Here is a 24,892-nt window from a genome sequence, read left to right as displayed (position 1 = left end):
GCTACGAGGACAGGTTGCGGGAGCTGGGATTGTTCAGCCTTGAAAAGAGAAGACTTCGGGGGGACCTAATAGCTGCCTTCCAATACCTGAAGGGAACCTACAGGAAGGCTGAGGAGGGACTTTTTACAAGAGTGTCCACTGATAGGACAAGGAGAAATGGGTTTAAGTTGAAGGAGAACAGATATAGATTAGATCTTCGGAAGAAATTCTTCAGTACGAGTGTGGTAAGACTTCGGAATAAATTGCCCAGAGAAGTTGTGGATGCCCCCTCCCTGGAGGTGTTCAAGGCCAGGTTGGACAGAGCCTTGAGTAGCCTGATCTAGTTGAGAGGCATCCCTGCCCATGGCAGGGAGGTTGGATTAGATGATCTCTGAGGTCCCTTCCAGCCTATGCCATTCTATGATTCTATGATTAAACAGCTGCTCATATAAGGCGGCCCTTGAATATATCCAATTCATATCATATCTCCAAGATGAGAGGAAAAGTTTGTAGTCTTTAAATCTTTTGACAGGAACCATAGTATCCTCATGGTTAAGAGTCAGTAGAAGTCCACTTCCACTTTATTCCATGATTCATACTTAGTCCAAATCCAGAATCACATGCAAGCCATTTAGCTTAATCCCACAAAACAAATCACCAAAACCTGAACCCATCTAGGGGTGCATCCATATAGACATTCAAGTTCAGATAGGGACTCTCCTAAGAACTTTTGATTCATGACAGATAATAGGCTCTGAGTGCACAAACTCAACTCCTTTCAGATCAAACTGAAAAAAAAACTTGTGCTTGAGGAACACACTAGGTATGCTTCAACTCCTAATGAGGGTCCGATCCAGAGGACTAGATTTAGGATTGAAACTCCATGAAACTGCATAGAGTGGATACTGGATCATCAGAACCAAGTGCTATAATCTTCAGATCCATTCCTACTCACGCTGGTAAGTACTACCTGATAGTACAGAAACAGCAGATATTTACAGACTCATGAGATAAGCAATGCAGACAACTTCCCTGGCTACAAATAACTGTTCTAAAAACAGTGATTTCAATGCTGCCTATGTTAAGAAGTCTTTGTATCTTAGCATCATTTTTCTTTTGTCAGGTTTTTAAAAAATGAGAAAAAAGAATACAGTGCTACCGAAGTTAATTCTGAAACTTTCAAACAACTTCAAACAGAAACCACAAATGCATTTCCTTGAATTTGATTTGGAATTTAATCCCATTTCTGACTAACAAATTATTTCTGTCTTGAAATAAGAGAAGTTTGAATCTTTAAGTTTTTCCTCTTTGAGACCTTCAAGAGAATTTTAAACTGAAATTAGCTGCCTTAATTTGGTCATAGAAGTGAAACCAAAGATGCTTCAAGTCACTAGACCTGCCTTGCCCTTGCTGACCTGGAGGTAATCTTCTGGATATTCATTTGAGCAGAGTCAAAACTTAGACATACTCCCAGAAATGTGATAGAAGTCCTTAAAAAAAAAGGATAGCGTGTAATGGATAGCCTTACAAAGGAGGCCCAATAAACCATCAGTTCTTTCTGGTTCTACTTGGAATGAAAGTGAGCCCTTCTGAAACCCTCAAAATGACAATAAAAAAATATTTTTGATAAAAATTGTCTACTGCATAAAAGGTTGCACTAATTTTTTTAGAATCTAGTGCCATGACACCAGGGAAAGAAAAAACTTCTCACTTTCACTTTCAGAAGTCATCTGCAGAAAAGTATTAAACCCCTGTAGAACTGCACACAAAAAGCCTAGAACTGCTGAACTTTCATTCCTGCTGAAGAAGAGAAGTCCCCACAGTGGTTTAAATGGAGTTTACCACTATTTTTAACAGTATTTTAAAAGAATGGCCTGAACGGCATGGTATGTTCAGCCATACTTTTTTAAGAAGGAATAAAAAATACTTGAGTTAAATAGACTGTAGGGGCTTCTCTGATGATCATTTGGAACTCGTCTTCTAAAGCTTAAACGGTAATGTACTGTTTTAAACCCCTGTGACATCGTGTTGCACACCTCTCCTTACAAAGCTAGCTTTATATCTCTCTAGGTACTCAGTACAGTATATTCTGTATATATACAAAAAATGCCACCTATTAAACTACAAAACTGTACTCTGCTCTTAGTGATTTAACTGTCTCTGCCCCAAGAGAAAATCTCTCTTGGGTTTTTTGTGTGGTTTCCCTCCCCCCCGAAAATAAAATTGCAGTCTACCAAATTTGTGAAGACAGTAATACAATTTTGGTAGGGTGAGACTCCTTTGGATGACCATGGAAAGTTAGAGATATGAAAGAGTACAAATGTTCTTTCTTTCATTCTTGTTAATCTCCCTCAAGCCTCAGTGGACATAAATATATGTAATTCTCCTATTTCATCAAGAGAGTCTGCAATAAAAGTAGTGTCTGATTTCTTTTCACAAAAACAAATCTCATACCATATGTAGCTCTTTAGTAACCCCTCTGTCAAAGCTAACATTCTTACTTGGTAAAACCTTTTTTTCAGTACAACTGAAACATCCCTTTAAGCTGATGTCTAAAATCTAAGTGGTGTCTAAAAACCACTCCAAGTAATTTCCTACCTAAGTTTCCTTAAAGCTCATATGTGTTTTAATGCATTTCTGATTCCTCTTGGTGACAAAAATATTACAGGATTCACAGCAGTTGCAGTAAAAAGGACAGTAATAATCACCTCCAACAGATGACCTTGTGAATAGAAGAGAAATTTTCTCCAACGTTCACGCACAATTTTTTCAAATCTTCCCTAAAGGCCATCTGCCATTCTCCTTGATTTTGAGATTGCGTTCTTATAGCTGCTATTGTGTACTTCAGCTACCATAGAACAAAAAAGTCTCAGAAAACAAAAAGAATTACTAAACCTTCAAAATTATTCTCTTGTCTTCATTTTCACCATGTGAAGTCTGAGACACACTGTTGTTATTTTACTTCAGAAAGATTAGCTTTCCATATTCTAAACAGCTAAGGGGAGGGGGGTGCATGTGAGATAGCATATGGCATAATCAATCTTATCCTTTCTTCATTTCCACGCTGATGTTAAAAATAACACCTTGTTCTTTTGGTTATTTGGTTAAGGAGGTCACACCATTAATCACAAGGAAGACATGCAACTTAGTTAACAGTGGCCTTTTTTGCACTCATCTATTTCCAGTGCAATACACAAATCATCTTTAAATCAAAAGACACAATCTGATCTGATGAATGACAAAGTAAATTGCCAAAAATCTTCACCATGTGAGGTATTACATTAATATACCTGTCCATCAAAAGCATGTTATTAAGTAAATTAGGGATTCTATTATTCTCCTACAAAATGGACACTTACACTTTTCCCCTCTAGGCATACCACAGGACTTGCTGTAAATCAGCACAGCTCATCAGCACATCAAGTAGCTCCGTTTATGCACGCCCGCTAAAGACCTAGCCCTTATTGACACATAAATCATCATGCACAGAAATTAAAGATTTTTTTCCTTTTATCATTTCACACTGAAATTTTGCAGAGAAAAAGCATAAGTCACAAAAAAAATACATTTTTTTCTACATTATAAAATGGCTCAATTATGATTACAGTAGACAGACTCTCACTTAGAATTTGTTTTGTTTATTTGCCTATTTTTTTATAGACTTCTTGCCTCTGCTAAACAACATATGTGTTTATTAATGCAACCAAAGACGGTTGCCAGAAATGAAGCCTACACACAAGAGCTTTCACGGCACGATTTCAGGTGCTTCCCAACATGGCGCGAGAAACAGAAAACAGTTACTCTGAGGCTGGCACAGGGGAATGAGGAAAAGACTGCATTATTACTTCAAGTCCTACAAGGGAATAAGAGATTACACGGCTCTAACCTTAGACATGAATGAGATGCTATCAACTTGTTTTCTATACCACATTCAAGTTCAAAGCAGACACAATAGGGAATCAAGTTCAATGTTCACGGTGACACACAGTTGACAACTGGAATTGTTAAATGCTATTTTTTTTAAACAGTAAAGAACCATGGATAAGCCTGTCCATGCAATTCTCTCACAATAATTACATATGAAAAATCAAAGCAGCCAACATTTCACAGAAAAAGGAAGGACAGTTATTTTCCCTTATTTTAGCATAAAAACAGATGAGCTGTGAAAGTTGTCTCCTTGTACATGATCACTCTCAATTGCATTAATTAGTCATAAGTATAAAATTCTGCTCCCATGCCTTCTGAGAAGTATAGCACTATTTATAGCACAATTCAGGAGCTATTTCACTTCACTGAGTGTCTAGTGGGAGACTAGTAACATTACGGGGCTCTGGAACATGATTCTGTGCTTTATTTACTCACATCAGTGTATACAAGTATAAGGACTCTAGCACTACAAAACACGAAGAGAGATGCTAATGATTAATAGATCTCTACCAAAAAAAGTGAAAATGCTAAGGAAATGTTAATTAACTGGATTCGACACTTCTTTTAACATTTTTCACCAATAAACACTTCTAATTCTGCAGCCTGAAGTAATTACCAAGAAAGCTGATCGAGAAACGCTGCAGCATTGACAGAACTAAACTCATGTGATGAGTAAATGTGAGGCCCTTAAGACCCCTTTGAAGATGCTGTTCCAAAAGTTAGACATATGGTACAATACTGTTACGAAGAGATCTTCAGCAAACTAAATGAGCAAACTTTTATTAACATTTTATGCTGACACTTTTAATGCACACTTCTGCAAGTATACATAAAAGCCTGAAAAGTATTCCAAAAGTTACCTCACACAAAAGCCTCTTCCCGTGTACTAGTAGCTACCTGGGCAACGACTCTCCAGGGAGAGGTAAATAACTTCTTATCTTTCTAAACCAACTTCTTTGTGTTGATCAACTCTATTAGCATGAGATGTCCCTTCTGTTAATTACATTATGTCAAGTCAAAAAAGGATTAAACTACAAAGCATTCTGTGCAAATGGATGATGCTGATCACAAAAATTGTAACAGCAAGACATAACCATCAAAAACATTTTTTTGAGCCGGGCATTAATAACTATCTATACATACTGAATAAAATGGTAAAATTAAAGCAACATCAACAACAGTCCCCAAATTTTACAAATTGTATTGGTCAAAGCTGTGGAAAAAGAAAGTAAGAATAAGTCTGTCCTGAAAATGGATCCCGTAAGCCTTCAGTGCCTTACTTTAAGAAGGAATAATTATGGAGTAATTGTATCCTGGTTTAACTGTAACAAAGCACAGAAACATCTAGTTGGTGCATTGCAGGGCAACTTGAGCCTGCTGCTTATCTGAGTTGCATGGTCCCATGTAGTTCTGAAATTCTGTGCTGTAATCACTAATCACTGTAATACAGTCCTCCCCTTCCTCCTTCTTATTCTTTTTTATTATTTCCATCTACTTTAGTTTTATACTGTTACATGTCCTTGACATGAAAAATATTTTCCACAAACTAATTTTACTCAAAGTCTTATTCTTAAAAATATATCCTATTTTCTTAAAGATATATCCCATTTCAACGCTGCATACTGTAGTTACTCAGGCATTCCTGAAGATTAAACTAAACAGAGGCGATGATGGATTCTCAGCTCTATAGGACACCTTCTACTAGGTCTTTGTGTGATTAGCCCAACGGCCAGCGTCTGTGCAGAGATTTTTTAATATATATATATATATATATAGTCTTCTTGGGATATTCACTTACAATGCCTACCCTCAAACTGGAGTTCACTGAATTACTCAAACTCACAGTTAAGAGTCCTTGCTTAAGAAAAATCAAATTGATGCTCACCAGCCTTTTTACACTTAAAAGAGACAGAAAGAAGGAGGAGAAAGGAAAAAAAAAAAAAAAAACTAAACTAAAAAAAACCACCTCAAAACCCCGTAACACAACATAGAATCATAGAATCATAGAATGGTTAGGGCTGGAAGGGACCTTCAAAGGTCATCTAGTCCAACCCCCCTGCAAGGAACAGGGATATCTCCAACTAGATCAGGTTGCTCAGGGCCTCGTCCAACCTGGCCTTGGACATAAAAAACAAGCTTCTCCATGGGTAAGTTTCTCACATTTTAAGAGGTAGAATACTAGACAGTAGAAACACTGAAGTATTTCACCGGTACTTCATCAAATCAAATCTAGCTCAAACCCACAGTGAGTCAAAGCCCTTACTATCTAGTAGATGATTACTACCTCATGTAAAACGAGCTAAATCCTGCTCCTACTGGGCAGGCATCACCACCAAATCAACGTTTGTCATTAATGTCCACCCTTCATACAGCCTAAGCAACCTGATGAAAGATTAAATGGACAAGCAGGCTGGACTTGACTCTTCCATGTCGGGTGATAATCCTCAGTCCAGGGCTCAGTCATATCAATAATGCCGTATAGAAAAAGACAGAAGAGAACACAATTAAGACACAATTTTTGGTGCTTTTGATAAACAGGTTGATTTTTTTAATCTATATTCGTTACTTTCCAAAGGCATCTGGATGGCTAAGTAGAGCTAAAAATACAACTGTAATTAAAATTTGCACAAATACCAAATCAATACAACTGATAGATGCTTCCTTGAAGCAGAACTCCTTTCTCATTATTTAATCTCTCTTTACTCAAATTTTCTCTGATGTGCCATTGATCATTTCATAAGGTATTTTTTAAAGCAGATCTTAATATTGAACACATATGCATGAAAGAATAGCTCTGTACTATTAGGGCTTATTTATATTTCTAGACAGACTCTTTTTTCTATTTTACTTAACCGTATATCTAACAATCATAACACTTTGTACTTTTAACCCTTTCCACAGGCACAGCAGTACATATAGGAGAATGCAGGCCTGTCTCAAGTCTTCATTTTTCTGTGTTTGTTTCATTATGTTAAAGTACATGAATCTATTTAGAGAAGGAAACACTATGGCATCTGGTAGAAAAGGTGGTGCTTGTGGTGATTGTTTCTGGGAGATGTTAATGCCTCAGTCTCACAGTTAAACATTAATCTGGATTTCAGGCATCTTTCCCAAGTGAAAGAGAAAGTACCTTATCCATTAACAGGCAAATGTTATTCAGTAATACGTCACACATGGTCTCAATTCCCTATCCTGGCCTGAATCCATATTTTGCCATTTCTTAAATAGTAAGTTCCTAAATAGTAGTTTGACATCTGATATCATCAGAAGACATGCTAGGAATCTGATAAATAGTTAGATTTTTAGATAACACCCATACAAGAGAAAGATCATGATTTCAATTAGCTCAGCATTCCTTCAAATACAGTAATGTAAATAATAATTTGATTATGATATTGAATAATAATATGATTTATGGTCAGACTCTAGGACCAGAAGTTTAACAGTATGCTGGGCTACCATGCCAAGAACACAACCAGAAAATGGCTCGAACTATTTTTTCCCCTCTAATCAGTGTTGCGGAGGCTGCATCGGAAAATAACACACATGGTTTTGAGGGCCTCAGTATAAGAGGTGGATGCAAACTGGAGAGAGCGCAGGCCACTAAGATGGTGGATCAAATGAAATACAGGGAGAAGCTAAGGGATCTAGGTATGTTTAGTTCAGAGAAGGAAGTCTAAAGGGTTATCTATTCGCTTTCTTCCACTATCAAGCAGGGTATGGAGAAAAAGCAGTCAGATCCTTCCCAAATGAGCGTACAGAAAAGCAAAGAGCAACAACACATGCCACGATGACAGAAACTCCTGACGGACACAAGGAAAAAAAAAAAAAAGATCTTCACAGGACTGATTAGATGGGTCGTCCAAGGAGGCTGCAGAATTGTCCCTGGAGAATTTTAACACATGGCTAGAAACGGCCCTGAACAACGTGGTCCAACTTTGAAGTGAACCCTTATTTGAGTCAGGAGGTAGGACTAGAGCACCCTTGAGGTTCTTCTCACCTAAATTACCCATCATTTTAAGTTACTTGCTTTTGTTCTAGTAGTCTCTACTAAGAAGCTCGTGTGGTAGGATACACACAGTTTTTATTTGCATATGTTTTTTTGGTACATTTTTGAAACACTGTTTCCAGTCTCTATGCCAACACATACAGAGTATTAAATGCTATACAATATAACGTACCAATAAATAGCGAGATGACAGAGAGGTAAAAAAATGAACATCAGAAGACCTGGACTTTAGAATTTGCTATTTGAGGCTGTTGGAAGATGTGAGAGCTAATAAATTGCCTTATGTTTCTATTTATTATGTTCTGCGACTGGTTTTCCTGGGCAACAGCGGGTTTTCTTTTATGTTATTTTTTTATCTCAGTAGGCCTCGGATAAGGATTCATATTCAACTGAACACAGTAATTGAACAAATAGCGCATGGGAAAAGATGGATCAGCCCAAACTTTAAATGTTTGGAGCTCGGCACTATTCACAGGCAGAACTGCAAATTAACAGACTGCCTGTACTAACAACTCTCTGGCAATATGGCCACTGCTACTCCTGTATCTACTTCTTCTCGTGCTGGATTTTATGTACTGGTTATCAGACCAGTCTCTCTGTTTCATTAAATTCCCTATCAGGGACTTCATGTATACAGGAGGTTTTAATAACTCATGAATAATGAAAATAAAGTACCAAAAATTAATAAAAACGGGGAAAAAAAAAGCTGAAATGAATTTAAGAAAACACTTTCTAAGATCCTCTTTTCTGAAGACGTGTTTCCCTGCTGATTCTAGGCATTATTAAAGACATTACCTCAGCTTTGCCACTCTTTTAGGGTTCTCTCTTTCTCTGCAGACAAACAGATAGCTGGATGAGCATGCAATGTGTAGCTTCCCAATTCCCCACAGGTTATGTATATTTTGCACTTCCCAATTGTCACCTTACTAGTTAAGAACTAGCACTCTCTCTCTCCCCTCCTCAATCTGTTTACACGATTTTGCAGAAAAAACTATTTTGGTAATAACATACATGAAAAAAGCTCTCTGCTTGGATACTTCTCAAATTTTGCTGGATAAGTAGAATGGGCCGTGAATTTTAGGTTTAAAGATCAAGAGAAACTGACATAGGTTACTAGCTCTGATTTGACAAACAAAAATCAAACAGTACTAGAGAAGACGTCTTAAACTTGTCTAGTAGAAAGAAAGGGAGAGAGAAGCATAGAGAGAAAGGAGCTGATGAACCACATCATTCCAGTGTTTCTGTACTGGAGGGGAGAAAAAAGGCAAAGATCTTAATTCCATTTCCATAAATTAAATAAGATGTAACAAAATAAAATCCAGAAGATTCCAGAAACTGATCTAAGCTTCCTTATTCACACTGGCTAAGTGAGAAAGGATCATTTGCACAGCAAGTTCTATAGGCTGAGCACACCTCTGTTTGCAGTGATCTTAAAAGGTGGGTCTAGTGACAATTTGAAAATTCTCAGTCCTCTCTATACCACCCTTCCCTTCAGAATCAGTCACCCTGCTCTTGAAAGTAATACAATATATAGGCAGTTCAGCTGAAAAATAAAATGAGGTCTCCTGGTGCTTTAGATCATCCTTTAATTGCACCACTTTTTATTTTTCCAGCCTATTAATCTGAACTCCTCCAGAAGCACACCAACCACACTGAAGCAAGTTCACATAAAGATAGTTTAATTATATTTCCTTCTCTTCACCATATTACTAGCACAATAGCTCCACTTGTTCTTTCCAAAACCATAACAATAGAGTATCCTATTGCCCAACTAGCATTGTTTGGTGAAACCTTCATTTGTAAGCTGGACTACAAATATCCCACTGTGAGAAAGTCTGATTTTATAAGAGACTGTGTTGATAATCGGTGAATTCTGATAAATATTACAGCCTGCAAACTCCATTGCTCTTCTGGTAAATCATGAGAGCTCCCTTTGAGAAAAACAATCTCATCTGTAAATCAAATTGGGAAATGTAAGATAAACGTCTTGCATTATTACTAGAAAACTCCAAAATATGTTAAGTACATTTCAAACATACTGAATAATTCATAAACAATAGCTCTGAGAAAAAAAAAAAACAACAACCAAACCTGGAAAAAAGTATTTTCACTCTATATTCTGAATTCAACAATGAATAGTAAGAAACAGTTTATTGCTTTTATTTTACTAGCCATAGGGAACAACCTAATGAAAAGATATTCAAAACTGAACACTCCAGATAAACCAAATAAATGTAAAATGAGTGAGATTAAGTTAATTTACTATTAATCAGTACCTATTTTCTTTTCCTTGTAATTTAAACATAATATATGGTTAAAAGTCAGTAAGATAACTGTTTTTTATTTGATTTTCTAACAATGTCCATATATTACCTTTCTATCTTCTTCTAAATCAAGAAAGAAAGGAGTATAAAAAGCTCATCCAGTTAAACTGTCAAAGGAGCCAAAATATGAGAGGAGATTACTTGAGCAATATTTTTTGGAAAGAATTTACCAATGGAAGTAGAAATTTGCAAGCTAGCTTTCTGCTAGAACACTAGTCAGGCTTTTGTATATTCTTGTAACACGCTGTTTATCAATGATATCCCATATGGCACTTTTTATTACCTCTCAGCATGAACACATTAGAGCGCTTCGGTCAACTGCCTCCTTCCTGAAGAGTGGTGAAACACTTGTATAGACCACTGTCTATCTCACCAAACCACCAGTTTAAATACAGGGCAATAAGCAGGTCATTTATGAAAGCTTTGCCAGAGAATCTATCCCCTTCTTGTTATATTTGGATACTGGTGAAATCTCATCGAGAATCAAAGGTATTACAGCTGAACATCAACCTGAATGACAGAGCTTGAAAATAATAGTAACCTCCACCCTAAAACCAGAATCAGGCATCAAGTCAAACTTCTCAAACAATGGATAAAACATGCAAAGGACATTAAAAGAAATGCACACCGTGTGTAGTTTCTATAGAAGGAAGAGGAAACAATATTTCAAAACATGAAGAAAGACGCAGGAAATCAAACCAGCGAAAGACAGACTTGAAGTGAAGCATTAAAGAGCTGGATGTAAAACAGAGGCTTGGCACGGTGACCAAAACCTACCTCTTGCTGTCAGATTTCTACTATGCACAAAACCCACAGGATTTTATCTAAATTCTCTAAAAAAATGGCACCACTTCCAGTAGCTAGCTATCTAGCATCAGCATCCTTCTCTCCCATCTTAGCAAAAACAACACAGGACATCCAAGATGTTGATTAGCTACTCAAATCTAGGCGATCAATTACACTTTATTCTATCACTTATGGGAAATGTATCACCTTGATCTCTCCACTCCATCCACTTCCTGGCCTCTAGACCAAATCAACTTAAAACAGCTATGGAAAAGGACATAACAAAAACACATTCTCAATTTCAGAGTTAAGACTTCACACAGACAAATTTGGTATACAGCAGTACCCTCTATGAAAGTTACAGTAAAACTCCACATCCCAGCTCCAACACAACTTAAAATCACTAAAGACTGTGTCTCAAAGAAAGCAGAGCACCTGAGGAAGTGTTCGATCACCCTTTGAACCATGCAATATTCATAATGCCACAGTATAAAAAGTATCTTCAGTCATAAAGTGCTCAGTCTCTGAAACAGAGCTTAAATGAAAACTCTTAAATCTCTTGCATCTCAAATAATACTTATTCTTTACATACAAACTGAAATTAAGTAATAAGAGAACAACAAAAAAGCATACAAAACTTGGAGAGAATCTACGGAGTCAGCTTCTGTGAAGCAATATTAGTGAGATTTAACAAATACTTCAATATAGCTAATTTCTTGTTAGGTTATTTATTTAGGAAAGGACAGAGATTGCATTCCGCTTTTCAGTGTCTTAAGAAGTTTCCCAGTCCTTACATCAAAGTATTTACAAATAAATGTTTACTAATTTTCTTTCTAAAAATTCTCATTTATTAACAAAAATATTAAAAAATATTTACTGTCTTTAAATGCTAGAATATACTGTGAGTGAAGGAAAAAATATTTCACAAAATATAAAAAAAATGATTATGAAAACTGTATAACACTGCTGTTTCCTTACAGAACTTCACTAGAACGCAAACAAAAATGATGTTTTGCTATTAAGATACAGATGATTCATTATTTGTGATGTTTGCTCTACCAACATGTATACACAGACTTTTCTGTGAATCATGTCCACGTACAGCAAAGAAAACTGGAGAAGACACTAAATTATAACCGAGGAAAAGAAAAAAAAAAAAGGTAAGCAAAATATTATTCTTATATTAGATCTCTAGTGAATTGCACAGACAGACATCCCCACATCTTCAAAAGCAGAAATATTTCCCCAACCAGAAAATTAATTATTAGAAGAAACAACAGTACCAGTTGATTCATTAAACATTGCTGCGTAGAGCTGAGATTAAAGCATTTATTAATCTGAAACTCATCCACATCAGATGACTACAGTAAAAATGTCACACAGATGCCTTTAACAACATACTGAAGTTGTGAAGTCATACAAATTAAACCGCTGATCTTCAGGAGCAGAACAAGCTCTCCAGCATATGTGCATTTGTTTTTAAGCAACATTACTCTTCTTTTTGCTTGTATAAACACACATAACACAATAGCACGTCACTAGATGATACTGACAGAAGCCATTTTCACGCAAGCCAAACTCTTAAGTACTTCTTTGAGAATTTCTCCAATATCCAGAATTTAGGGCCATGTCAAGTAACAGCAAATTTCCATATTTTTAGCCAACTTTCCTTTTATAACCTTCTTTATCATAAAAATGTTTGCAATTCTTAAGTAACTACCAAGAAGCACACTGAATAAGAGAGACAGTGCACACGTGTGTGAACACGTGCATGTTTCTGTGTATCTATATATACCTATTTCTGTCTATACATATTTATACGTGTGTGGACACACGTGTGTATATACAAAAAACGGAAACTGAATTTTTTTAAAAATCCAGGATTTTGAGCAATCAAAACTATACAAAAAACACACTGGATCTTTGCTGCCTTCTTCATATATTTTATTCCTAGCACTTATAACACAACACAGATTTTCCTTTTCCTCAATTACCCAGCAAGCCCTGGTACAAATCCTGTTTTGCACCATGAAAACTCCTTTTGCAAGTCTTAGGTGAGAACTGCTCCAGTGAGCCCCTCAGGCAAGGTACAGCAACTTAGCTCCACAGAGCTCCAAGGACATGAGTTAATGCTCTAGTTTGACCTTGACACAGTCATGGTATAAAATGAACACTATGCTATATGCTGCTTCATAGGAAATATAATCTACCATCATTCATCTAAGGAGAAATTTCAGTCTCTAAAAATATATGTCAGTCAAATGTATGTAACATTTACAAAGCCAATGAACTACAACATACAAAGTCTTCCTTCCCACCATGCCTCCAAGATGCTGCCATTTCCATTTGTCCTAACATTGATCTGTAGTAGGGTATCTTTATATCTTGATTAAAGTTAAAATTGGTTAAAAGAAATAAAGTAAAAAAAGGAATGGTGACATTGAGACCTCTTTTTGTCTTTCATATAAACCCAAACCTGAAGTTCTCTCAGATTTCAGAGTAAGTCCTGCTTGCACTAAAAGACCTGTCAGTAAAATGCTACATGTCTCACGAAGCCAGCAGTCTACAAGTGACACTGCTGCCAAAGACAAGCACATTCAGGGCATTACTATTAAAGGAGCATAAGCCTCAGCACTGTATCTCAAGGGAGACTTAGGACAAATTTTGTATTTCAGATTCGCTCGTTTCTGCAGTGTTATTTTTATGAAATACTCAGGAGTAGAATCTTAGTGAGATCAGGAAGACACTGTTCTACACCAACGACATAATAGTTTATCTAGGCCAAACATTATGATACGACAATGGTTTGTGGTAGGGGCTTAAAGTCATAGGCAGAATGACCTCCACAGGCACCAAGGAATACTAAAGATGCTATCTGACTGGCAGCTTCTCATCGAGGGACTGGTGTAGAGGAGGAATTGGAGCCTAAGCCCCATTGTGTGTCATAGGATATTGCTACTTGCACACTCCATGTCTGTGTCGTGGAACTGATTCAGAGAACAATTACAGCTCAGACAAGCATTTTCTGGAATAGTGCAGTTAATTCTTCTGTAAAAAGGAGGGAAAAAAGTCTGACACTTTAATAATGTTTCAGTACACCTAATGTATTTCTGCTCCTAATTTTCCTAAACATGAGGAAGAAAGGGTATTTGAAAGTATTAACAACTGCCTGTTCTTATGTAAATCATCCATGGGTCTGTAGTATCCTCTCTTAAAATAGCCAACATAGCTACAAATCAGCAGAATGTAGAGCAAGTGGGTAAAGATTATGTAGATTCTGTTAATTTGTATTGTCTTTAATATAAGGACTATTATTCCTTTCAACTAGGAATTACCTCATTTCTTCAAAATTTCAAGGACAACTTTTTTAAAACTTTGAAAATAGACTAGACTAATCAAAATTTCTCTTTTTCCTAACAATTCAAAAAATGCTATTCACCATAAGTTCACTGATTTAATTTTCCAAATCTCATTGTCAAAACAAAACAAGTTGTGATTCTAGGACTACACAATTCCAGGCATCTATACGGGCATAACTACATTTCAAGGTGATTTTTACACTTAATCCAACTGTCTTTCATAAACAGTTCATCAGCAGGACACAAGCGCATTTCAGGCTTTCTGTTGCACTTCAAAGCTGGATAACAAGTACTCATCTTCACAATACTTCTAAACTGCAGCAGTTGACTAATTGCCCATCATTGACATCAACCTACAGAAAAGAGCTATGCTTGCCATCATTCTGTCCTCCAGGAATACACTATATTTAGGGGAAAAAAAAACCAAACCACAAAAAAACTCTGAAACACCCCTCCAAACAAACAAACAAACAAAAAAACCCCACCAAACCAACATAACCAAAAAAAACCCCAAAACCAAACCCCACAAATCATTTAACATAGGTTTTGGACAAGGAGGTAGAACTTGTTTATGATATGCAGACAAAAAAAAAAAAAAAAGACAAAAAGAAAAAAAAGAACAATTTTGTTTTGCTGAGCTGATCCAGATTATCTAGTCCTAACACACTAATTTCTACAGCTTGAGGTAAAGCTCACTTACCTAGCTATTCCAGAAACATAAAAAGTCTAACATTTGATAAAAAGCCACCTCCACAGCAGAAAAATATCTTCAACAGCTGGGCTATTAGGCGGATTCATTTCCTGACCTTATTTTGCCTCCAGTTTCACTCAGAATCTACTCAAACCATCTCACTACATTTTTTATTTCGATAGGACAACACATATGACTCAAGTTACACAGGGACATCAAGGCTGAAAGGATAATGTTGTTAACACTCATTTTTCAGTGCTAATGTCGGTGTTCCAATGACAGCAGTAGAATAAATGTTACTGTAAGCAGCACTCAGTTATTTTTGTCACTATACCATGAAAATATTTCTGCTTAAACTCGTTTTAAGTGCTCACACTGCAGTGGGGAAAGATTGATTTGGAAAACATACAAAAAGATGCAGTGTCAGGTAGATCTGAGTAGGAGACAGCTGATATTTCAAACGTCTTTCTATATCCAATGAAAACTGAGACTTCCATTTATTTTGTTTATTTTAGGGGGAAAAAAAAGAGAACAAGAGCAAGCAAATGACTCCTACCACCAAACCCTGCAGAATGGACTTACTTCGTTTCTTTGATCTTCTGGATAAAAGGACCTTTTCACAAACAAGTACAGCACAGAGACAAAGCAATGCTTTGAACCCAAATTCTAAGTTCCTGCTCAGGTTCATCATTTCCAAAGAAATTTAGAGCAGTTTTGGGTGTCTGACATCTTGCAAGTCAAACTCTCCACCAATTCCTGAAATGGGTATTTTCAGGAGATAACGAGAGAATAGAGGAATTAATCCCACTACTCTGTCTACCTATATTTATTCCTTCAAAGAAGACAGATACACTGCTGATGACCAAGGCAGTCAATCTAAAATTATCACTAAAAAGAGAACAAACAAAAAAAATTGTCGAGGGAGTACTTTTCTAAGGTCATCTTTGTTTGCTCAGAGGTAGATGAGGGCTCTTTGCATTTTATCTTTTGTACCTGGGTCTTGTAACTGAACATCTAAATCCCTGTTTTCATTCCTCAAAGATTTACCCTTTTCTCCCTTGAAGAGTTAGGTAGTACGAGTGACCAGGGATCAAGTGAGGAAGGCTAAAGCCCTGAAGGAATTAAATTTGGCAAGGGATATAAAAAGCAATAAGAAAAGCTTCTATAGGTATGTAGGGGACAAAAGGAAGTCCAAGGAGAACGTAGGCCCCCTCCGGAAGGATACTGGTGCTCTGGTTACCCGGGACATAGAGAAGGCTGAGGTACTCAATGACTTTTTCGCCTCAGTTTTCACTGATAAAGCCTCTTGTCTTACTGCCCAAGCTGTGGAAAGAACTAGCAGGGACTGTGAGGATGAACCACCGCCCACTGTACTTGAAGAGCAGGTTCGGGAACATCTGAGGAACTTGAAGGTGCACAAGTCCATGGGACCTGATGAGATCCATCCGTGGGTCCTGAAGGAACTGGCGGATGAAGTTGCCAAGCCACTATTGGCTATTGTATTTGAGAAGTCGTGGCGGTCTGGCGAGGTCCCCGATGACTGGAAGAGAGGGAACATAACCCCCATTTTTAAAAAGGCGAACAAGGAGGACCTGGGCAACTACAGGCCGGTCAGCCTCACCTCTGTGCCTGGCAAGGTCATGGAGCAGATTCTCCTGGGAACCATGCTAAGGCACATGGAGAGCAAGGAGGTGGTGGGTGACAGCCAGCATGGCTTCACCAAAGGCAGATCGTGCCTGACCAACTTGGTGGCCTTTTATGATGGGGTGACAGCATCGGTGGACAAGGGTCGACCAATGGATATCATCTACCTGGACTTGTGCAAAGCTTTTGACACTGTCCCGCACGACATTCTTCTCTCTAAACTAGAGAGGCATGGGTTTGATGGATGGACCACTCGGTGGATAAGGAATTGGCTCAATGGCCGCACTCAGAGAGTAGTGGTCAACGGCTCGATGTCCAAGTGGAGACCGGTCACGAGTGGCGTCCCTCAGGGGTCCGTGTTGGGCCCGGCCCTCTTCAACGTCTTTGTCGGTGACGTGGACAGTGGCATGGAGTGCACCCTCAGCAAGTTCGCCGATGACACCAAGCTGTGTGGTGCTGTCGACACGCTGGAAGGGAGGGATGCCATCCAGAGGGACCTCGACAGGCTGGAGAGGTGGGCCCGTACCAACCTCATGAAGTTCAACCAGGCCAAATGCAAGGTCCTACATCTGGGTCATGGCAATCCCAGGCACAAATACAGACTGGGCGGAGAATGGATCGAGAGCAGCCCTGAGGAGAAGGACTTGGGAGTACTGGTGGACGAGAAGCTCAATATGAGCCGGCAATGTGCTCTTGCGGCCCAGAAGGCCAACCGCATCCTGGGCTACATCAAGAGGAGCGTGGCCAGCAGGTCGAGAGAGGTGATTCTTCCCCTCTACTCTGCCCTCGTGAGACCTCACCTGGAGTACTGCGTCCAGTTCTGGAGCCCCCAACATAAGAAGGACATGGACCAGTTGGAGAGGGTCCAGAGAAGGGCCACGAAGATGATAAGAGGGCTGGAGCACCTTTCCTATGAGGACAGGCTGAAAGAGTTGGGGCTGTTCAGCCTGGAGAAGAGGAGGCTCCGGGGTGACCTTATAGCGGTCTTCCAGTACCTCAAGGGGGCCTACAGGAAAGATGGGGAGAGGCTATTCAGGAGGGCCAGTTGTGACAGGACAAGGGGTAATGGTTTTAAAATAGAGGGAGATAGATTCAGATTGGATATTAGGAAAAAATTTTTTACCATGAGAGTTGTAGAACACTGGAACAGGTTGACCAGAGAGGTGGTGGATGCTCCATCCCTGGAGACGTTCAAGGCCAGGTTGGACAAGGCCCTGAGCAACCTGATCTAGTTGGAGATATCCCTGTTCCTTGCAGGGGGGTTGGACTAGATGACCTTTGAAGGTCCCTTCCAGCCCTAACCATTCTATGATTCTATGATTCTACTTAGGAGACAGAACAGTTTCAGGTGCTCTTCAACTTCATCAGCTTACAGCAAGCCAGCTCACACTCCATCCATGTATTCCACCCTGAGCTCCATTCAAGGTCTCTTTCAAAATGCGCTCATATGTGGTAGAAATACTTTTTAAAAAGTATTTGAAAATTAAAAAGATCAAAGGAGGGAGGCAAATACTGCTAGGAAACTCTAGAAAAAAAACAGAGAAGAGAAACAAACAAAAGCTCCTGAAGAGTCAAAACTTACCTGAAGTTCACTTTAGGTTAGTTGCAGGGTCCTGCAGAAAACTAATTAACCAAGCATTTTAAATCTACATGTAAGCATCCAATTTAAAGGAAAACCACAAGGAAAATACAGATTTTCATATACCTCTCTCAAGAAGTACAAAACCGACTCCCACACAAATTGATTTTTATGTCCAAGTGCTATCTCTGAATTAACATCGTGATGTCAAGATTTTAAGGCAGGCAGGTTGTATTTACAACTACTAAATTTCTGTATTCAAAATGACAACTTTCTGAACATGGGTTGCCCTAAGATACAAGAATAAAAATGGTAGTTATCCGTCAAGTGCTATATCCACAGTATATTGTAGCTAAGTGAAGAAGCATATAGTTTCGTTAGCCAAAATTACTGTTTTACTTATCTTTTGTAAACATTCACTTTCCTAATATTTACAGTCTTACAAACACATAAATAACTGTAGGACTTTATTAAAGTATGTTTTGCAAGAATTTTTGGCTGATTTTCTATCAGTGAAGTGAAGAAAACATTTTTATCAGCGTTTTCTAGCAGTCATTTCAAATTTACTTCATTCTTAATAGCTCTAAGTAGAGAGCTTCTATTCCCTGAATAGTCCACTGCATCCAGCTCCTTAAATCACCTCAAGCAATGAGGAGCAAACTGCAAGAAGCTCCTGTTGGGAGGACAGAGAAACGCTAAAAGAGGATTGCAACAACCACCTGGCACCTGGAGTGGCTTCCTTATAGCCTGCAGGATGGTGGGCAAAGCTGCAGCAGGGGCTTCCCCCAAGAGCCTGGGGCCCTGCAAAAACCCCAGAGCAAACCAGAGAAAGGGAACCCCAGATGTGTTTTTTGGTGTGTCCCAATATTCAGTAGCGCCTAGTGGCAGTGCCCAGGGCACCTTCATGGACACTGGATGCGCAGTGTGAGAGGTGGTGGCCAGGGGGACTGGAGCCCTGCTGCTCTTCAGAGGACTTCAAGTTGCATCCTCAGCCTCATTCAGGCTTCTTATGGGCACCAGGGAAACAACAGGGGCTCCCTATAAGCATATTGAGTCTTTTTAGGTGTTTAATATGTTTAAGATCAAAACCATGGTTGGAAAGAGCTGTTCTGTAGCTGCCTAAATTCAGAGAAGCCTAAGATGAGTGGGTGCTTCCCCTGTTCAACTGCCAAGGTCCTTGATTAAGTAAACTTTAGTGTAGTGATCCCCTGGACGCTGACAAAGCGATACAGTTGCTTCGTTGTGGGGAGATTGTCAAAATGTTCAGTTCTGGCACAAGTTCCAAGTGTGTTTCAGGAAGCTTTTTTACTAGACTGACACTTTAATTCTATCTTCTCTAGAAGCCCTGGCAGCTCTCACAAAACCGCATTCTTAAACAAACCAGCTCCCAAACTTTTTACAGATAAATAGTATTGCAGAAGAATACACAGTAGAGATTAAAGAGTACACAGATGGACGAAGCTAGCGTACTGACTCCATGCTTACACACCTCACACACAAGAATCTTTTATTCCAATACTGTGGGCACCTACTAATTATTTTTTTAATAAGGTTCATAATCTTAAATCCAGCTTCTGTGATACTCACCTCCTAATCTGGCTTTATTTACATCAGTAGAAGTAAATGAGATATACTGAGTCTTTTCAAAGTTTAATTTCAAATGACTAGATATGGTCTTAAGACTCTCATCCATCCTCTCTTTTACAAGTCCTACAGTATAAAAACTGAAGTCAGGTAATCACTGATAAAATCCATGATACTTACTTTCACTCATACGGAAATCCTTATTTCACGACCCTAGGAAGATGTACTTTTCCGTCTATTATGAGGTACAAGAACTAAATTCCCTGTGGGATTTTTTTCTGTAACTGACATATACAGATGAACTTTGACAGCAGTTAACAGCAAATGAGCTACAGCTCGTTGTATCAATAAGGATAATTTTACACTGACAAAATTGTTGACCAGTCAAATAGCATATGTTCTGAACCTGACTGACATAAAACTAATGCTCTAGGACTGTGCAGAAGCTTGATGTTCCCGGTGTCCCATTTTGTCATTTAATTTTAGATAGTAATTACATAATATATCATTTCTTAATGTAGCCAAATATGAAACAAAGAATATTGATGACCTGTATTTATTTTGCAGATGTTAATATAGCAAAGGAATCTTTCATCCTTGAGCAGCATTACATTTTTCCCAAGCAACTTGAAACTTAGCTATTTGTGCTGATGCAAAAATATACTGGTGGTTTTGGTTAGTATATAAAAAATGCAGTAATGGATACACCTGAATTCATTCTGCCCAAGTTCTGAGCTATCCATCAGGCATAAGACAGAAAGGTACAAAAAGCCCCTGAGCTGGGTCAGCTAATTAGGATCTAATCAGGGAAACAAACCACCTCCTAAAGGATGCTTATATAAAAATCTTAGGTGCCTGCACACTTGCAACTTCCATGGAAGCAATGTACGTGCTGAATGCCTTCCCGAATGTGGTAACTCTAAATGTTTTCTCTGTAGAGTCTTTAAGTTCTCTGTTTGTAAGAGAGGATGTGGAAAAATCTCCCTCCTTTAATTAAGAATACCGAAGACATACATGCTTTAGTCATGTTCCATCAGAAACGCAATGTTAAAATTGTTAGTACAGTCTGAACAGCAAACTAAAATGCATTTTCATGTGCTTAGTTTTTTTAATTGCTACGTCACATATTTTACCTCACTCAGTGACTTGAGAATATTCTGTCTATCCTTAAAATGGTACTACTCAAGCACTAGTAGCTCATATGCTAAGGAAAGGTTCAGCAAGCATAAGAATATTATTTTTATTTAAATTAAAGACATCTATTATGGAGAAAAAAGTATTTCATTTTCTTCTGAACAATCTTGTAGATGTGAAAAGCAGCTCATGGGAGAAGTATTCACAATTTATCAGGACATGTGTGTGGCCCTTCAAGATTTCTAGCATATGCATACAGTGCTGTGCTACCTCTCTGCCTCTTTGATACTGCAAGACAACTGTCAACACAATCTTTTAAAAGAAACTTCTACTAGCAATGCATCTAGATGGTAGCCGCTTCAGAGGCTGACAAGTCCCTGGAAATGCACAGTCAGTGTTATCAGTGTTTATCAAAATGATTAACATAGCCTTAGGCCAGCTATTCTGTAGCGGGTGTGAAATTGTATTTCTTTAGTTTCTGTTCTTGATGACTGACATTATCAGGTAAATGAAGTTAAAAAATAAAAATTGCTTCTGCTTACCAGCTCCTCACGAAGTTGGGCTATGAGTTCATCTCTCTCCTTCAGCTGCAGCTTCAGGACCGAGCATTCATCTTTTATTCCATCCTATAAAAACATCAAAAGACATAATAGACTTAATGCTTTTATTTTGCTGTTGACAAGAAAAGGCTGTTTCACATAGCGTGAGATAATTACATTCAAGCAATGAAACTCAATTCTCCTTTGTCATGTGTGGTATTTTCAACAACATTTTAAGTTGCTGCATAAACAAATTAATGCATCCAAAGACATTACATAGAAATGTGAATAGCTCCCTGCACAGAAGTCCATTTCATTATTTTCTGAATCTTTGAAGTCTTTTTACTGAAGATCCTATCAGGTCATTCCTTTTCAGTTAAGAAACGGCTATGAAATGTTATAATTTTACTAATACAAAACAATATTGGAGAAATATCAATTTAGAAGCATTACTGTAGAGCTCTTGATCTTGGAGAGGATGAAAAGAAAGCACAACAGGAATTCACAGAAAAAGTAAAGCACCCTTCCCATGCATATGTCTTTTGTCTCACATCAGCCAGAACAGCAGCAATTCTGGTATTAACAGGGCGGAGGAAAGAAAATAGTTACCACTTGGCAATATAACCATTGACTATAACTCAGTTTGACTTGCATGAAAACGAACCTAATATCTAAGGCTGTAGCCAAACCCAGGTTCATGAGACACCCTGCAAGTTGTCCCCAGGCAATTTGTGAGTTCATGTAAGTCTAAACACCTTATTTGGAGACGAAATGTCAATCACATATTTTTGTCTTGTTTTGATAAACATCCAAGAGGAGAAACTCAAATGAAATGACTGAACTGTTGAAGAACAAAAAACCCCAAAAACTAAGCAGCCAACTGGCTGGTCGTACAACTATAAACGAAGCACTGTATCTTTACATCCTTCTTGTACAGAGACATATTAACAATGTTTAGGAAACAGACTGGTTTGGAGTACTGCTATTTTCCAAACTTGCACAACGCTTTTGTTCTTAGTTTAAAAACAAGAAAATTGGACCTCTAGCTAACAGATAACAAGTGTAAAAGTGCAGAATTTATTCAGACCATGAAGAGCTCAGGCTTTCAAAAGGGTATAACCAGTCTGATAAATTCTGTCAGTACTAATGTGCTTATAACTCTAAATGAACACACAAATATAAGACAAAAAAGTAGAAATCCATTCTCCTCAGTTAAATGTTCAGTTACAATAATTACCTTTCAAAGTAACTATATTGCTCATCATCCACTCTAACAGAATTGGAAGAAGAAACAAGAACATATAAACTCCCAAATATTTACAACTGTAATAAAAAGAAATACTGTTTCTGGCACACAGATAATGAACCTGCTGACATACTACTTCAGTATTATGTACAGATCTCCTGAAATATTCAAGTTTACTAAAAATCCAGGACTTGCACTATATCCTTCAAGGAAAAACTCAAAGGAATAAAAGAGAAAAAAGTACTCAACTGCAGAAAGGGTGATTTCAATATCCCATACATCTGTCTGAACGTAATATTAGCAGAACAAAAAATAAATCAAAAATGTTACAGAACCAACTATCTGTTGCCAAAATGTGAACAAGACATTTGTTGAGAAAAGTTTCTAAAAGTGAATGAGGAATAGGAGACACAGTCCAATGGGGAATTATAGTTGTACTGGGTTTATTTGGCAAGGTTTTGATAGCGGACAGGCTACAGGGTGGCTTCTGCAAGAAGCTGCTAGAAGCTTTCCCCATGTCCAATAGAGCCAATGCCAGCTGGTTCCAAGACAGATCTGTTGCTGGCCAAGGCTGAGCCCATCAGCGATGGTGGGAGCACCTCCGGGATAACATAGTTAAGAAGCAGGGGGGAAAAACCAAACCATGCAATTGCAGCTGGAGGTAGGAGTAAGAATATGTGAGAGAAACAGCCCTGCAGACACCAAGGTCAGTGAAGAAAGAGGGGGAGGAGGTGCTCCAGGTGCTGAAGCAGAGATTCCCCTGCAGCCTGTGGTGAAGACCATGGTGAGGCAGGCTGTGGCCCTGTAGCACATAGAGGCCAGCAGTGGAGCAGAGATCCACCTGCAGTCCGTGAAGGAACCCACACCAGAGCAGGTGGATGCACCTGAAAGAGGCCGTGGCCCCATCAGAAGCCCACACTGGAGCAGGCTTCTGGGAAGACCTGTGCACCCATGGAGAGAGGAGCCCATGCTGAAGCAGGTTTGCTGGCAGGACTTGTGACCCTATGGGGGACCCACGCTGGAGCAGTCTGTTCCTGAAGGACTGCACCCCATGGAAGGGATCCACGGTGGAGCAGTTTGTGAAGAACTGAAGCCTGTGGGAAGGGCTCACATTGGAGAAGTTCATGGAGGACTGTCTCCCATTATTTATAATGCTGGTTATGATAACATATGCAAAATATTTCTCATGTTTTTGTAGCCCTTATAATATTATATTTACAGAGCAGAAGAGAATATCATATTAGCATGTAAGTATAGCTGAGTTCAAGTGCCATCCAGAATCAATTATATGATCATAGACGTAAAATTCTGCTAGGTAACATTTACCATTTCTAGTTACTAAGTCAATATCCTTGGACACTCTGGTTCTTTAGTGTTCTGCAAAATGAGTTTACACCTGTACGTTTTATCAAGCCTATCAGTCCAATGAGAATATGGATGTTACAAAAATATTAGTCACCACTGCAAATAATTGAATCCTATGCTCTGTAAATGTGTCCATAAGGTATTTGCATACACTATAGCTTTGAGGCCATTTTGTTTTGCTTAATAAATTATTACATATAGCACTAGGTATTATAATGATATCATAATTATTGTTGTATTTGCATTGATCAGAAAGGTAAGAACTCGGCTCTCCATTGCAGTGAGCATGTTCATAACAGGCTTGTCCAAGACTCTAGAAATACTTGATAAAAAGAGAAGTTAATTAACAGCTCATTCTTAAAGAGAACTGTTAGACACAGCATACCCTGTAAATAAAATACTGTGTCTTTAAACTACTTTCTTTTATTAAATGGAGGTAATCAAAAAGGTTTATAGCCTAAATTCCAGTTGTACTTCATAAAAATGCAAAAGCAGACGTGCCAAAATGTCCACTGTATTTTCCTCACTTATAGTATCTGATATTGTAAAAAAAATTCCAGGATTCAGCTGCACATTCACTACAGATCTGCTGTTATTATTGTACATGTTTATGGTCAGAATGTTCTTCAAATAATCATCTTTTTACTTCTTCAAATTATCACCCTTTTACTTACTTTCAGTTGTTGGCTATGACAGCAATTGCTATGTCTCAGTGCTATTATTTTC

General features: G+C 38.3%; 1 protein-coding gene across 3 annotated transcripts in view; it reads right to left on the bottom strand.

Annotated features, from left to right (window-relative positions):
• Positions 1-24,892, bottom strand: part of CCSER1 (coiled-coil serine rich protein 1) — a 677,421-nt gene that overhangs the window by 323,264 nt on the left and 329,265 nt on the right. For all 3 annotated transcript variants that reach the window (XM_086612211.1, XM_086612212.1, XM_086612210.1), the window contains exon 7: positions 21,559-21,642. In XM_086612211.1, coding sequence (XP_086468337.1) covers positions 21,559-21,642 — 84 coding nt within the window. The remainder of the gene's footprint in view (positions 1-21,558; positions 21,643-24,892) is intronic.

The sequence above is a fragment of the Tauraco erythrolophus genome, chromosome 5 (genome assembly GCF_009769465.1).
Source record: "Tauraco erythrolophus isolate bTauEry1 chromosome 5, bTauEry1.pri, whole genome shotgun sequence".
Classification (NCBI taxonomy): Eukaryota; Metazoa; Chordata; class Aves; order Musophagiformes; family Musophagidae; genus Tauraco; species Tauraco erythrolophus.
This window is presented reverse-complemented; position numbering and strand designations above follow the sequence as displayed.